General features: G+C 38.1%; 1 protein-coding gene across 9 annotated transcripts in view; it reads right to left on the bottom strand.

Annotated features, from left to right (window-relative positions):
* anks6 (ankyrin repeat and sterile alpha motif domain containing 6) overlaps positions 1–17,415 on the bottom strand; it is a 74,444-nt gene that overhangs the window by 21,377 nt on the left and 35,652 nt on the right. For 3 of the 9 annotated variants that reach the window (XR_006315910.2, XR_015752844.1, XM_043719317.2), the window contains exons 12-14: positions 12,851–12,918; positions 3,904–4,020; positions 3,424–3,520 (exon numbers count right to left, since the gene is read on the bottom strand). Coding sequence is in view for 4 of the 9 variants with exons in the window: in XM_043719317.2 (XP_043575252.1) it covers positions 3,424–3,520; positions 3,904–4,020; positions 12,851–12,918 (282 nt within the window). In the remaining 5 variants the exon portion in view is untranslated. The other 6 variants (XM_043719312.2, XM_043719313.2, XM_043719318.2 and 3 more) reach the window with 6 other exon arrangements.

The following is a 17,415-nucleotide window of genomic DNA, read 5'->3' as shown; positions in this document are numbered from 1 at the left end:
CAAGTTTATAGGTAGCAAATGCTTTTTAGGAATGCAATTCCTTTCATTCATTTGAATATAGTAAATACATGTACAAATCTAGACTTATTTTGGTTAACAATTGTGATTAGACAGATCCTTCCCCTTCCCAAACGATCCTGCCTGAATTCAAATAATTCCAATATTAATAGCAACTCTTCTATAATTGTAACGTAGAAAGTTTAACATTACTGAAGTTGGATATTTTCTAATCAACCGTGTCAGATATATATTACATCTGTGGAGTAAGTAGGACTTCAACCCTAGACTGCCAGTAATTGAAACCAAAATTATTAGCAAATTTACTACATTGAATGGAGATTGAGGATGCTACATTGGCTAAGTTGAGTACTGAAATAAGTTAAACAGGCTTTGGTTTACTTATTTACTGTTATCATTTAATATACCATATTTGTACAAAATTAATGGATATTTGAAAGGTACTGCATAGATTTAATAGCTGGCAGAGTGTTTTACATTTAAATTAAACAAACCAAACAAGGCAGAACTTCATGAATTGTGATGACAATTGATAGCCATCTAACAAAAGCTGAAGGATGGAGATCACCTGGGATATTTTCAGAAGTCCTTGGTATGCAAGCCTTAAATTGCCACTTGCTCACCATCTGCAACCACAGTTATTACAGTTGTGAATATGCACCAAAATGCTGAGATTTACAATTAGCATATACATGCTTTTGCTGAAAATAATCATTTTGTCAACTCTCCATCCAATTAAAGGTCATCTCTTATCTGATGTTACAACTGGTCTAACCCATGCAGGAGCAGCTGTGGAAGTTAAATACATAAATTTAGTTAACTACATTAAATTCTGTACAAATCACCAATACCCTAACTAATATGGGAAACTTTTATTAGACTCGACAAATCAAATATCCATAGAAGCAATCTAGGTTGACATCCCAACAAGTACTGAGGTAGCATTGGTCATCGTGACAAAGAATTTGATGGTACAGCTCTAAAAGCCTATTGTGAACTTCATGAATGCCATAAATCTCCAATACTACAAGGTTGATTTAAAAATAATCTTTTCTTAGGGAAAAATCTTTATCTCAGACCCAAATGCAATCTGAATTGTTCATGCAGAGTGAATAGTTAGATGTTGCACCCATTGCATTATAATGGTGATAGGAGAAAATGAGGACTGCAGATGCTGATATCAGAGTCAAAGTGTGATACTGGAAAAGCATAGCAGGTGAGGCAGTATCCGAAGAGCAGGAGACTTGCCATTTCGGGCATAAACCCTGCATCAGGATAGCGTTGACTGTGACCTTCACAGCATGTTAATAGTAAAATTGAGGCTAGTACGACTGCATATGAGCACTAATCCATTTCTGCAGTGTTGAAATTAGTTTTTTTAAAAAAAAACACTGTATTGCAGACTGGGACATACCTGAAGGGCCAGTCTGTTTGAAGTTTCATTGACACATTTAGGTGCTATATCATATTGGTCCCTCCCAAGTTTTGTTGCACCAGCAGTTATTCACTCTTAAAGACATTCTGGAATTAAGAGCGAAAAGGTGTTCACAGTATTTCAGGGTTCCTATTCATCAATGTATGATGAGCACTTCGGAGTTGGAAAATTGAATTACTACCTGTATGGAACTGGTAAATACTTAAAAGGAACAATTTGCAGTAGCAATGGAGTATGTATTCAACTTTTTGAAAGAAAAGATCTGCATTCCTCATTTTTTTGAATTTTTAACAATGCTTCCTTCTAAACCCAATAAAAATGGTGTCAGTCTTCCAAAATGTGGTTTGGACACTGGGAAAAATGGTGACTAACTTTTTATTAATGCCTCTGAAGGATCTTAGGATTCTACACTAAAGGTATAATACAATTGTTTTTATTAAATGAATCACACTAAAGTGGTTTTCATTCAGCCAACTAAATGCTGTATTACAAAAATATTCTACCACAATCCATATTTATCAGTATATTAGGCGATAACAAGAGTGGCTACATAGTTGATTTTGAAGATCACTACCTAATAATTTTGAGAATTGTAGACAGTATTGGAGTGGTAGAACATATTTAACCAGCTACTGTTTCAGTCAGCTCTCCTGTCGTGTGCTGATATTCAATTGTAGCAATGCCTCTCGTACTGGACTACATTTAGATGGCAATTCTTTCTAGTATACTTACTTATTTACCACGAATTAATAGCTGTAAGTGTTACATTAAATGGACCAGCAATTTATTCCTAAATCTGTACTGTAGGGATTTTGAGTTGGTGTCCACCATTAGGGTAGTGGACAAGGTAAATTAAGAAAAGTCCTAAAAATGAAAGGTATCCACAAATTGGTTCTTTTTGATAATACACCAGCAAAACATGTTTCCTTGTTTAAAAAAGCAAATGTAAATTGAAAACAACTTATGTTGCAATCATTTAACATAATGCAAGGAATCTACTGCACCCCAAAAGAAACACATGCCATGTGGCTTCCCGAAGATGAAAAGGATTTTTAAACTTATGGTTTATTTTGAATTAACTGAACTACTAAATGACATTTTCCATTATTTTCCTAGTGTATTACTGTATCATGAAGTTATTCTAGAATGGATGATACTGCAAACAGTTTTACTTTGAATGTAATGAGAGAGCAGGCAGACGTGAAGGACAGAGGTAAAGTTGCCTGAAGAGAGTGAACCATTAAATAATATCAGGTAACAGGGAAGCCAGGTAGGAAAGTTTAGTGGTCAGCAGTTTAATGGGACAAAATTGAGGGCGCAGAAGGCAGATCTCTCGGACAAGTTCAGAGGGGGCATAAGAGGAGATGGGATGATGGTTACCCAAGACGAGAATAGAAAGGGATTTCAGTGAAGTTTGACCATTGGATAGCAGAGGGAAGCAGCAGAAGAAGCTGATCAAATGTCACAAATCTCAAACAAATAAATCCATGAGATTCTAAATTTGCTGGAATAGAAGGGTTTCACAAGACAGTTTGCAGCAGGAAAGATGCCAGGAGTTAGCTTTATATTCCACAATGACTTTAGAAAAGCAAGCAATTTTGGTGCATGAGAGATTATCATGACTCTGACTGCATCCAGCTGTCTATTATATTCTGTCAAGTCTGCCAAAGAAATTGAAAGAGTTATATAAATTTTAACAGGCCATAAATAATCTTGTTTAGGTCACTGTCTTTCTTCCTAAATGAAGAAAGTGCAACTGAAGCAGAAGTGCAGTGCTTTTGAATACCTGTTTGAAATGCTGTAGATTTACAAGTAGATGAGATGATGATTAATGACAATCTGGACCCTGGCCAAGATTAGACAACATGCATTGAAGCTCATGAATCCATAATTCTACATGAATTTCTGTGGATTAAAAGGCATCACCTACAATTAATTCAAAGCTCACTATTCAGAAAAAAACAACTTACACTGCAAGATATTCTGTTGACGAGAATTGCTTGCACTACTTCCAAAAGAAGAATGGAAGTTGTGAATAGTTTCCTGTAGAATCTGCCTCTCACGTCCCTGTATTTAAAAGAAAACTCCATATTTAGGTGAGAAAAGCAGTAGTACATCCATTACATCACTGTTTAAGCCTGCACAAGCAGGTGGCTTAAAGAACAAAATGAATAAGTGGAACTATTGTGATACTATCAGAAATTCACTAATATGCAGATTATTAATGAAAGTTACTGCTTACTATGATACATTTTATTGACTCCAAGATGGTCCAGGTGAACTTAAGGTTGGGGTGGAACTTGTCAGTAAAGTTGATGAATTGTTCAACCTCCTCATGGGAGCATGAGGTGGCGCCAATACAGTCATCGATGTAGTGGAGGAAAAGTGGGGAATGGTTGGTGCAGAAGATGGACCGTTCCACAGCAAACTGAAGTTATTTCTATCCATACCTTTCCAGCATTTAACTCTGAGATTGCAGCCAAGATCTGTTGTCTTGAACCATCCGTCTTTACACCCAACTCCTTCAAATCACCATCAGTTAGTGTTAGGAATGCTTCCATATCCACCTGTAAAAGGACAAGAGTGAGTTTATATTTTTGGACGCTTGACCAAACATATAATCTAACCATAACTGTGGTTTTTCTAATGAGCATCTTCCATACAGAAATTCTGCTGGAAAATGAACACAATCCTTTAAGATAATTTGGTACAGAAAATCCCATTTAAAAACACTGCTGCTAAGCAGCATGCTCTGCCTTGGACAACCAGTTTACTTTTGGAGCAAGGCATCTCTCTCAATTTAGATTTTGTAAGTTTCAGTTAAAGGCTGGAGAGAGGTGGAGGAAATGATGGTGACAAATGCTCATATGAAGAAGGAAGAAAGGTTTCTTTTTTGATATAGTATCCAAATATGAAACTAAGCTGCAGAAGAAACAGTGGGAGTCCTGGTAGGGAACTAAAAAAAACAAATGCAAGACAGACCTACTAATTGCAGTTCTTAAACAATAACACTTAGCAAAACTAACTAAAAACTTTGGAAGTACCTGGTTTCAAATTTTGAAATAAACAGAAATAACATCAATTTGTTGCGCTTCAAAACATCTTAAAACACTTCATAGTCAAAACATTACTTTTGAAGCACAATTGTTAATTATGTAGTCAAAAGCAGCAGCCAGTTTAAATATGCAGTAAGTCTTCAGTATCCGTGAAACAGGAATTCATCTATCTGCACCAAAAAATAAGTACTGTATATACTCATGTATAGGTCAACTTTATGAATAAGTAGGCCCTTTATTATTGGCTAAAAATCTTATATTTTCCATATACTTCATGTATAAGTCAACCCTAGTTCTTCACAGTTACTGATTAACATTTATGAGTCATCCACTCAAACCTTCCAGACTGCTGGATGCTCCGTTCTGGGTTTTCCAGTCCACCAGCCATCATGATCCACTCTAGGTTTCCAGAATTACTGTAATCCCAGAGTCAGTTTCCACAATTTCAGTTACCCCTGGTTTACCAGTGTGAACATATTACATGGAACGTTCAGGGACCGGGGGCTACTTGGAAGGTAAGTTTCCCTTTTTAAAAGATCATATGGATATAGACTTGTTTGTGACAGTCTTTCTCTCGCTAGTATTTACAAACTTATTCCTACTCAAAGATGAAATGCAAATGACAATCAAGACTAGAGTACAAACTTTTACCATGTGTCTTTATGCTCAACCACAGTGGATATTACCTATATAGTATGAAAGTATAATTGTTTTAGCACTTTGTACAAGCTAGGTTCATTTTACTTTGCTTAACTTCCAAGATTTTTTTTAAATATAGAGATTTGGCTTTTCTTTGTCCATGTTTTGACTCATACCAAGCAGGAATTTCATCCCCATGAAAACAAAACCACCTGTACAAGCCTACCCCTAATTTCAGTTCAGAAAATGGTCTTCAAAACTCGACTGATACACGAGTATATATGGTAACAACAAAAATCAACAACTGCAGGCAAAAAATTGCACATCCACAAGTTTTAACCTATGTTTAAACAAGCTCCAGACTCATGAATTTCATCATTCTCAGGGGTTCGCAGGAACTGAACCCTCCCAAATAAAGAGGAATGACTGTAGTAAAGTCTCCAAAACAGCAAGGAGATAATAAATAGATGATTTGTTTTAGTAAAGATCATTGAGAGGTAAGTGAACCAGGACATGAAAATAACAGTGTCATAGTGTCACTTACATCCACCTTCAAAAGACACTTTATCCTAAAAACTGCATCCACGTTGCAATGTGTCGACAACGCAATATTCCCTCATCACTGACAAGTATCAGCCAGTAAGGTGCTACACTACTGTGATAACATCATAGAACACAATAATACAGCAACAGGCTCTTCAGCCCAGCTTGTCTATGTCAACCATGATCCCATTCTAAACTACACATCTTGCTGTACATGGTCCATATCCGGTTGAAGGTTTGCTCGCTGAACAGATGCTTTGTCACTATACTAGGTAACATCTTCAGTGAGCCTCCAGATGAAGCACTGCTGATGATTCCTGCTTTCTATTTACTAGTGAGAGTGAGTCATGTTTTGTGGGCTAGTTAATGTTCATATATCCTGGGGCTAGTTTTCTGCCTGTTTGTCCAATGTAATGTTTATTACAGTCCTTGCATGGTATTTTGCTTCATGCCTGTATAGGGTCTTTCAAGTTCAATTAGCTGCTGTTTTAGTGTGTTGGTGGGTCTGTGGGCTACCATGATCCCAAGGGGTCTAAGTGGTCTGGCAGTCATTTCCGAGATGTCTTTGAAGTAGGGGAGAGGGGCTAGGGTTTTTGGACATGTTTCATCTCCTTGTTTAGGTTATTTGCTGAGAAATCTGTGGACTGTGTTCATTGGGTACCCGTTCTTTTTGAATACACTGTATAGGTGATTTTCCTCAACTCTGCAAATTTCCTCTGTGCTGCAGTGTGTGGAGGCTCGTTGGAATAATGTTCTGATGCAGCTTTGTTTGTGGACTTTGGGGTGATTGCTTCTGTAGTTCAATATTTGGTCTGTGCGAGTTGTTTTCCTGTAGATGCTGGTTTGAAGTTCCCCATTGGCTGTTCGCTCTACTATGACATTTAGGAATGACAGCTTGTTGTTGTTTTCCTCCTCTTTGCTGAATTTTATGCCAGCAAGGGTATTATTGATGGTCTTGAAGGTTTCCTCCAATTTGTTTTGTTTAGTGATGTCAAAAGTATCATCCACGTAGCGGACCCAAAGTTTGGGTTTAATGGTTGACAGAGCTATTTGTTCCGAGTCTCTGTATTACTGTGTCTGATAAGAACCCTGATATCGAATATCCCAAATGTATTCTGCTGTTTTGTCTGTAGGCTTTGTTGTTGAAGGTGAAGTGGATGGTAAGGCATAGGTCCACTAGCTTGACGATACTGTCCTTGCTGATGAAGTTGGTGGTATTTGGTGTGTGTCTTTGGGTCTTCTAATAGTGTAGTCAGTGTTTAGTTAGCCAGGTTGATGTTGCTTGATATGAACAGGGCTCTTACATCAAAGGAGACCATTATTTCATTCTCTTCTATCTTAGTTTTTTTCATGGTCAAGAATTCTTGGCTGGAGTGGTGTGAGACTTCTATCAAGTGTTTTAGTCTTTGGCGTAGCTCCTTGGCCAATCTGTAAGTTGGTGTTCCAGGGAGCGAGATTATGGGTCTGAGGGGGGCTCCTGGTTTGTGAATTTTGGGTAATCCGTAGGAGTGTGGTTTGTTGGATTCATCTGGTTTCATGTTTTAGAAGTCGGTCTTATTTATTTCTCCAGATTTTTGAAGTTTTTTTTGAGTAGGGCTGTGATTCAGTTCGCTAGTTGTGGGGTTGACTCTATCGCCACTTGTTGATAAGTGTTGGTATCTGCAAGTAGTGCGTTCACTTTTTCAATGTAGTCTCTTGGATTTAAAATGACTGTCAAGCGTCCTTTGCCTGCAGGTAGGATAACAATGTTTTCATTTTTTTTTAAAAGTCTTTCTAGTGCTTTCCTTTCTTGTGTGTTTCCTTCCTTTTTCCTGCTTAAATGTTGGTGTGACCACCTGTCTGATAGTTTGCTGGGTTTCATCTGCGAGTTGGTTGTCTTTTAGTGTTATTTCTAATGCTAAGAAATCTTTGTCAGCATCCTGGAAGTTGTAATTTAATCCTCTTACTAAGAGGGCTTTTTCAGTGTCTGTAAAGAGTCGGTCAGACAGACCCAACCTCACAATTAGAGAACTGAATCATAACCGTACTCAAAAAAACTTCAGAAATCTGGACGAATCTTACCACCCGCCAAGAAAAAGAACAGGAAATGACATCACCAATCCAAAAGGAATCCGAACATATAAATAGAAAGCAGAAATCATCAGCAGTGCTTCATCTGGAGGCTCACTAAAGAGGTTACCTGGTTTGGTGATGAAACGTCTGAAAAAGAACCTTCCGGCTCAGCAAGCAAACCTACATCCAGAACCTCAGCCTGAGCTACAAATCTTCTCAAAACTCACTAATGGTCCATATCATTCTCTTCTCTACCTATTCCTCTCACCTTAAACCTATGTCCCCAAGTATTTGATATGTCCACCCAGAAAAAAAGACGACTCTGACTAACCACCCTATCCATGCATCTCAATTTAATATACTTCTATCAGGTCACCCCTCAGCCTTCAGTGTTATAGCAAAAACAATCCAAGTTTGTCCAACCTCTCTTTATAGTGAATACACTTCAATCCAGATAAACCTGTTTCACATGCCCTACAAAGACTCCACATCCATCTTTTACTGTGGTAAAGCCTTTCCGTTTCCAACCAGCAACAAAGAATAAATACACAATGCTACATGGCCATGCATTGCTTATAAATGACTATAAACTGCATTTTATAACATCCACGTAATGTCAGAGTCCTAAAGGGATCCTTCTATGTACCGCATATACTCAAGTAATAGTCAAATTTTTTTGACTTTTTTTTGAGGTTAAAATTATCAGGTCAACTATTACATGGACACTAATTTTGAGGGGCTGAAATTCATACTGTATCATTAGCTGAAGCCCAATTGATCTCAAACGAATAAAGATAATAATGATGAATTATGGTAATTCTGAAAATGCGGAGCAGAACTCAACAGCAAATGGACTGGAAGACCTGGAGCAGAGCAACCGGCAGAGTGGAAACCTGGAGCAGGATGTGACAGCTGGTACACTGACCTGTAGACATTGATCTGACATCTGTGAGGAACCTTTACATGAGATACATGGAAAATTCCAGGTTATTTGTCAAAAGAAAAGGTCAACTTTTACATGAGATTGACTATTACTCGATTATATACAGTGAACCTCATTTTAACTCAGATCTCAAGAGGTTATGGAGTAGAGAAAAAAGGAAGGATGAAAAGATAATTACAACTGATTGTAACGAATTTTGAGCCAATCTCTGGCAGAAAATCAATGTGATCCAAGTACTACAGTGCAACTTCAATTATCCAAACATTAATATCTAAACAAGATCTCAAGTTGCTGTAAAAACAGCATTAGGCAACTCAGCATTCAATTATCAGTTATATGGCATTATGCTGTGCATTGCCGGGTAACAAAGGCACGTTCAATAACCACTAAAATTACGACTTGTTTACGATCAGATCAGTTATTGGAACAAAATACTTCCCCTGGCTCGTTTGGATAATCAAGGTTGTATTGTACATGATCAGTACACCAGATTGGAACAGTCAGACTAGTAACTAATGGCTATACTCGCTAAAACTACACATGAAATAAGAACACCAACAGTACAAAATTTCCATGACCAGTATTAATATTGTCAAGTTCAAACACATTATTTTCAGAAACATACAACTACAGCATCAAATTCAGTCCAGAGACAGAGCGTCCTCAATCTGGGAATTCAGCCCATTATTCTCATAACAAACCTAGAAACAGTTGAGTCATGAATGGATATCATCCATGCACAGAGCTATTTTGCGAGCACAGGTAAACAAAATATGGGATACATTCAAGATCACTTAAATGTGGATAAGGACCTATTGTACAAATTTATTTCACATTAGGTTGAACATTAAAGTGTGCAAAGAAGAGCCACCAGGATATTGCCAGAAATGGACATTTTCAGCTGTGAGGGAAGACTGATAGCTATCTTCGTTGGAACAAAAAAGCTCAAAGTTAATCAAAGTGTACAAAATGATGAGGGATCTAGATAATTGGAAAGGGCATTTGTCCCCCACATAGAGAAATTAATAACCAAGGAAATTAAAGTATCCAGCAGATTTTTTTTGGGTGGGTGGGCGGTTGTTCAGGAGACACTTTTACAAAGAAGGTAATCGAAGGCTGGAACTTCCTCACTGCATTTATAGTGGTGCTTGGACATGTAGCCCTGCAGATGGCAGTAAGTGCAAGTCAAATGCTTGAAAGTGGTGCAAGCTGGATAGTTCTTTATTAAACAGCAGACACAAAATGGTGAATGATCTAAGTCATAAATTTTCTAATGTTTTAGATTTCCTATTGACTCGTAATATGCACTGCAGATGGATACTGAAACAATGACTAGTTGGGGGCACTTGCAGTTAAAGGCAGAATTATAACATCTCAGCATAATGTCTAAAAGCAAAAAAGATCCAATGTTGCAGAAAGGATGAGGTACTGATCATGGACATAGAGTCAAACTATCATTCAGCATGAGTTCAACACATCCATGCTAACCTGCTACGCTAAACTGAACTAGTCCCACTTGTTGACATTTGGTCCATATCCCTCTAAATCTTTCTTATTCATGCAGCTGTCCAAACGTCTTTTAAGTGTTGTAGTTGTACTCAACTCTATCATTTCTTCTGGCAGCTCATTCCATACATGCACCACCCTGAGAAAAAGCTTTCTCCTCTCCCCTTAAACCTATATCCCCTAGTTTTACAATCTCCTATCCTTGGAAAAAGCCCTTGACTATTAACCATAGCTATGCTCCTCATGATTTTATAAACCTCTATAAAAGGTCATCCCTCAGTCTCCAACACTCCAGGGAAAATAGCCCCAGTCTATGCTGCGTCTCATAGGTCCCAGCAACATCCGTGTACTTTTTTTTTGCAGGGCAACCAGAACAGTACATAATATTCTAGAAGTGGCCTCATCAATGTCTTGCACAGCAGCAACATGGCATCCTAATTCCTTTATTTTGCTAAAGCTGATACAGATGGTATCAAAGAATTGAGGACAAATTTAAACATATTTTATGGAAGGTCAGTATTTTGTGGAAGGTCAAAGTACTGAAGAAAGATTTGGAAAAAAATATCAAGTATGGTAGGTAAAGACTAATTTTGGAAGGTCAAACTTATCACATACATCAAATATTTATCCACTGGTAGGTGCATTCAACAGGTTTGTCCAGAGAGGAGAGGACCCCTAATGAGACATATCTTTGAGATGATCACATGAGAATAAGTTGTCACAGAACTGTTGAGGGTGCTTCAGAAGATGCTTAATAGATTCATACATTAAATGAGTTATTGTTCTCATTAGAATAGATTGAACAGACTGGGCTGGTTTCCGCTGGAGTTGAGAAGCAGGAGGGGTAACTTGATTGGAATGTGTAAGATCTTCAAAAGGTGTAGATGTGGAAAGAATGTTTATTCTTGCGGGTCATTCCAAAACTAGGGAATACAATTTTAAAATCAGGGTTGCCCTTTTTAGGGATAGGAAGAAATGTCTTTTCTGAAGGTTGTGCATCACTTTGGAACTCCTTGCCTCAGAAGGTGGTGGACGAGGCATGATTAAATATTTTTAAGGCACAGGTAGTTAAGTTTTTGATGTCCTTGCCTAACAAATCTATCAGGGTAGTTGGAAAAGTGGAATTCAAAACAGCACCTTCTTTTTGATTAGCACAATAGGCTCACAGGGCCTAATGTTACTAATGCGATTATTTCATAAGCTGTGAACAGAAATCACTTTTAGGTGGCAGTTACTTCACTTATTCATTTCAGATTTTATGCAATTAATGTAATAAGAGCAGTTTTCAAATAGTTTGAATTGCCAGAAAATACACAGTAGAAATTCCAGTGCAATTGCACTGCAAGGTCATTCACTCTGTGAATGCAAAAGCATTCCTCTGTGGAAATCCATAACTTAACCAACACCAATATATTCAAACAACTCCTTAATACGGTACCATACTATCACAGAAACAATAGTTCTCTAGACTGTGTCTTACATGAGATTATGAAAATTATATTTTGTTGAATTTTCTTTCCACTTGAAATTGAAACAAATTTATATAGAGTGCAGTGCACAGATCTGCTTACGCAATTTCCAATTAGATATTCTAAGAAACAGTCACAAGAACAGCCTGGACTGACATTCTACAAAAGAATGAAAACTTACCATCTGGTTATATTCACAGCTAGAGAGAGAATTAAAGTGGAAGACTGTAGAAAGACAAGAGAGAAAATATAGAAATGGGATATTATACTCCATTGGAATATACACAGAAATGAGTAAAAACACTGCTTCAAGAAGTCAGAACTTTCAGAGAGTCACTACAATCAGAATAGTTTTAAAACAGTCTCCTTCTAGAGGGTGAAATTGAAGGTATAAAAAGAGAATGTGATCAATCAAAATATGATTAAACAGTTGGAAACAGAACTGTGACCAACATTGAAATAGTAGGATCACTCCATCTACTGAACATCCATCAAATACCAAAGGAAACAAGTAGTTTTTGAAATAATTTGCAAGAATAAAATAAAATAGCATGTAGGCCATTTCACCAACAAGTTCAAGACAAGCAATGGTAGGTGCATTGAGAGCTGGCTGCACTCGCTTGCACTCGAGCTAGGGAGCGGTGTATGAAGCAAGAGAATTTATGGGAAAAAAAACAAGAATTTCTGATGATGGTAGTAAAGATAGAGTTGAGAAAAGATTGAAAGAATTAAAAAGTGAAATTAAAACCAAAAATAAATCTAGTACAGTATAAGTAAAAGTAAAACTGATGATAAATTGCAAGAAACATGAATAAAATGATATACTCTGGCTTTTCTTTAATCCTTTCGGGACTGATCAGACATAGTATATTCATGTAAAGAAAAGTTCACAAAAAGTTGACAAGGCAAATGTTTAAAGAACAGCAGAAAATATAGACAGGATACAACTGAAGTAGAAGGAAATCTCCTGCTTTACGCATGGTGGAATGTAACATATGTTGGAAGTTGCTGTTACGAAATAAAATGTCTTACATGATGGAGATAGAGGTGCACATCCCATCTTTTGTTTTTATCTTGTAGAATGCACAGTTTGACACAATAAGCAGGTTTCATGAATTAAAACTCTACATAACTTTAATAAGACATGAATGAAAGTAATAATTTCCGAAGAGAATCAAAACAATATTACCTCCTGTTCTTCAAATATAGGTTGATATTTTTCCAATGATAGTCTTTTTAGGATACTGGATAATTCATCTGGAGAAATATAATACAAAAGGAGGTAAGATCAACTAATGTTACTTTAAAACTAAAATTTAGTGTTCGGGTGAAAGGGTAGGTATAGGGAATGCTGGAGGACTAAAGAAATTGAGAGCTTGGTTAAGAAAAAGAAGGAAGCATATATAAGGTATAGACAGGATAGATCAAGTGAATCCTTAGAAGAGTATAAAGGAAGTAGGAGTATACTTAAGGTGGAAATCCAGATGGCAAAAAAAGGGGACATGAGATAGCTTTGGTAAAGAGAATTAAGGAGAATCCAAAGACTTTTTACAAATACATTAAGGACAAAAGGATAACTAGGGAGAGAATAGGGCCCTCAAAGATCAGCAAGGACAGCCTTTGTGTGGAGCTGCAGAAAATGGGAGATACACTAAATGAATATTTTGCAGCAGTATTTACTGTGGAAAAGGATATGGAAGATATAGACTGTAGGGAAATAGATGGTAACACCTTGCAAAATGTCCTTATTACAGAGGAGGAAGTGCTGGATGTCTTGAAATGCATAAAGGTGGATAAATCCCCAGGACCTGATCAGATGTACCCTAGAACCCTTGGGAAGCTAGAGAAGTGATTACTGGGCCTCTTGCTGAGATATTTGTATCATCAATAGTCACAGGTGAGGTGCCAGAAGACTGGAGGTTGGCTAACGTGGTTCCACTCTTTAAGAAGGGTAGTAAGGACAAGCCAGGGAACTATAGACCAGTGAGCCGGACGTCAGTGGTGGGTAAGTTATTGGAGGGAATCTTGAGGGACAGGATGTACATGTATTTGGAAAGGCAAGGATTGATTAGGAATACTCAACATGGCTTTGTGCGTGGGAAATCATGTCTCACAAACTTGATTAAAGGTTTTGAAGTAACAAAGAGGATTAATGAGGGCAGAGCAGTAGATGTGATCTATATGGACTTCAGTAAGGCGTTTGACAAGGTTCCCCATGGGAGACTGGTTAGCAAGGTTAGATCTCACAGAATAAAGGGAGAACTAGCCATTTGGATACAGAACTGGCTCAAAGGAAGAAAACAGAGGGTGGTGGTGGAGAGTTGTTTTTCAGACTGGAGGCCTGTGACCAGTGGAGTGCCACAAGGATCAGTTCTGGGTCCTCTACCTTTTGTAATTTACATAAATGATTTAGATGCGAGCATAAGAGGTTCAGTTAGTAAGTTTGCAGGTGACACCAAAATTGGAGGTGTCGTGGACAGCGAAGAAGGTTACCTCAGATTACAACAAGATTGTCATCAGATGGGACAATGGGCTGAGAAGTGGCAGATGGAGTTTAATTCAGATAAATGAGAAGTGCTGCATTTTGGAAAAACAAATCTTAGCAGGACTTGTACACTTAATGGTAAAGTCCGAAGGAGTGTTGTTGAACAAAGAAACCTTGGAGTGCAGGTTCATAGCTCCTTGAAAGTGGAGTCGCAGGTAGATAGGATAGTGAAGGCGGTGTTTGGTATGCTTTCTTTTATTGGTCAGAGTATTGAGTACAGGAGTTGGGAGGTCATGTTGCGGCTGTACAGGACATTGGTTGGGCCACTGTTGGAATATTGCTAGCAATTCTGGTCTCCTTCCTATCAGAAAGACGTTGTGAAACTTGAAAGGGTTCAGAAAAGATTTACAAGGATGTTGCCAAGGTTGGAGGATTTGAGCTATAGGGAGAGGCTGAACAGGCTGGGGCTGTTTTCCCTGGAGCGTTGGAGGCTATAGAGGTTTATAAAATCATAAGGGGCACGAATAGGATAAATAGGCAAAGTATTTTCCCTGGGGTGGGGGGGAGTCCAGAACTAGAGGGTATAGGTTTAGGGTGAGAAGGGAAAGATATAAAAGGGACCCAAGGGACAACGTTTTCACACAGAGGGTGGCATGTGTGTGGAATGAGCTGCCAGAGGAAGTGGAGGAGGCTGGTACAACTGCAACATTTAAAAGGCACTTGGATGGGTATATGAATAAGGAGGGTTTGGAGGGATATGAGCCAGGTGCTGGCAGGTGGGACTAGATTGAGTTGGGATATCTGGTCGGCATGGACGGGTTGGACCAAAGGGTCTGTTTCTATGTTGTACATCTCTATGATTCTAGTTGGACTACGTTGGAATTCAATCTTGCAAAAGAAAAGTTGAAGGAGGAATACTCTATGCTCTTATGCAAAGGACAAAATCAAAGCAGATTTAACTTCACACTCAGTTTCACAGAGTTTCCAGAGAAAACATAAACAATGACCTGTACTTATGACCATCTGAATACTCAGTGCTGTTAGCAAAAGAGTTTTAAGATTTTGATTTGGTGATAGTGAAGCAATAGTGATCTAATTTCAAGTAGGCCAAATAAGTGACTAAGTGGAAGGCTAAGAGCTCCTAAAATTTGGGGCATTATTATAAGCATGGATAGGGGTTGGCTAACTACCAAGAAACAAAGATGATTAATTTTCAGGTTGCCAAACAAACTAGTTAAGTGCCAATGGATCAGTGGATTAGTGTTAGAACGTCAACATTTCTATCTACATTAAAAACTTGGACAAAGAGCCAAATGCATCTACCCAAACAGAACTCAATCTTGATTTTCTCAGAGATTGGGAAATATTTGCAACTCACTGCCTGAAAATTATTGGGAGGATGTTGGACTATTTAACACATTTGATTAAAAATGTCCATCACCTCCTTAAATTATTCAATGTTTCAACATCCACTGTACTCTGAAGTAATGAATTCCACAGATTTATGACCCTTTCAAAGTAATTTCTCCTCACTGGTTTTGAATCTGCCATCCCTTGGCTGAAAGCTTAGATTTCTCCTTCTATGTCGAAAACTATAATGTGGGGGAAAACAAAGAACGCTTGCACACAGGTGAAGCAGGTACTCAGAAAGGCGAAGGGAATTTGTGCCCTTATTTTAAGGGGGCTGTAAGAGTGGGGACATGTTAATACAACTTCATAGCAGTGAGATATCAGGAGTACTAGGGGTAGTTTTGGTCCCCTTATTTCAGGGAAGGTATTACTTCATTGCAGGTAGCTCAGAGAAAGACTAATATGATGATTCATTGTTTGGGGTGGGGGGGGGAGGGTTGTCTTATGAAGAAAGATTGAGCAGGGTGAGACTTTACTCATTGGAAATTTTGATGAATGAGGGGTGATTTAATTGAAACGTACAAGGTTCTTAAGGGGACTGACAGGATAAATACTGAGAAGGTGATTCCCCTCACGGGGAGTCTAGGACCAGAGGGCATAATCCCAGAATAAAGGGCACCAACGTATGATAGAGCCGAGGAGGAATTTCTTCTGAGGGTTGCCAAAGAGACTGCAGAGGGTAGTACATAGAAAGTGTGAGGTTATGCACTTTGGTAGGAAGAATAAAGGTGTAGACTATTTTCTAAATGATGAAAGGCTTTGGAAACACAAAGTACAAAGGGACCTATTATATAAGGAGCAGTTGAGGACTTTGGGTTCATACTTGGAGTTTAGAAGGATTGGCGGGGGATGGGGGTGTTGTCTCATTGCAACTTCCAACATACTCAGAGGCCGGACATGGAGATGATGATTCCATTGCCAAAGGCGCAGCCTCAGAGTGAAGGGATGACACTTTTGAATTCACATGAGGAGGAATTTCTTCAGCCAGAGAGTGGTAAATTTGTGGATGTTGACCAGGACATTCCAATCTGCATTCCCTGGACTAGAAGACATAGGAGCAAACATTGATTATGCCGACCATCAAATTTGCTCTGCCATTTAATAAACTCATGACGTATTTGATAATACTCAACTCCACTTTCCTGCCTTTTCCCCACAGCCACTGATACTCTTACTGATCAAATATTAATTTTAGCCTTTAATATATTTAATAACCAGATTCTATGGTAAAAAAATGCCACAAATTCACTACCTCAGAAGAAAGTCCTCCTCATTCTTTATTTAAATGCATATATTTATTGAAAACATTTTTCTCTCTTTCACAAAAAACAAACCAAAATGAGTTATAAAAGTGCAAAAGTACAGAAATGTAGAAATAATATCATACTATATTACAGTAACATTGATAATAAACCATCTACCCCTATTCAAGATAGTCATCTCATATTTAAACCAAATTAGCATAAACCCAAATGAAACTATTAAATTACACTGCATTGTACTATATTACATTACTCCACTTGTGCACCTCCATTGAATCCCCAATCCACAGGAGCATGTTATTATACCCATATTTATTAGGCCTTCCCCTGTCCCCCCCAGGATCGCTAGACCATCATACATGGCCCTCGTCACTATATAAAAGCCCTAATCTGTACTGCAAACAGATCCATATCCATGTAATTTAGAAAGGGTTGCCATGTCTCAGAAAATTTCTCCATTCCAAGACGCACCATACCTGTCAGGTAATCTTGAGGGACGTACTCCATCACAAGTCTGTGCCACCCTGCAAGATCTGGAGGCTTTTCTGATATCCATCTCATTAGGATGTTCTTTCTCGCACTGTGTGTAAGAATACT

This window comes from Chiloscyllium plagiosum, unplaced genomic scaffold (genome assembly GCF_037043375.1).
Source record: "Chiloscyllium plagiosum isolate Xiang-an unplaced genomic scaffold, Cpla_swu_hap1 HiC_scaffold_34, whole genome shotgun sequence".
Taxonomy (NCBI): Eukaryota; Metazoa; Chordata; class Chondrichthyes; order Orectolobiformes; family Hemiscylliidae; genus Chiloscyllium; species Chiloscyllium plagiosum.
The sequence above is the reverse complement of the archived record's forward strand: the minus strand, read 5'-3'. Positions and strand labels throughout refer to the sequence as shown.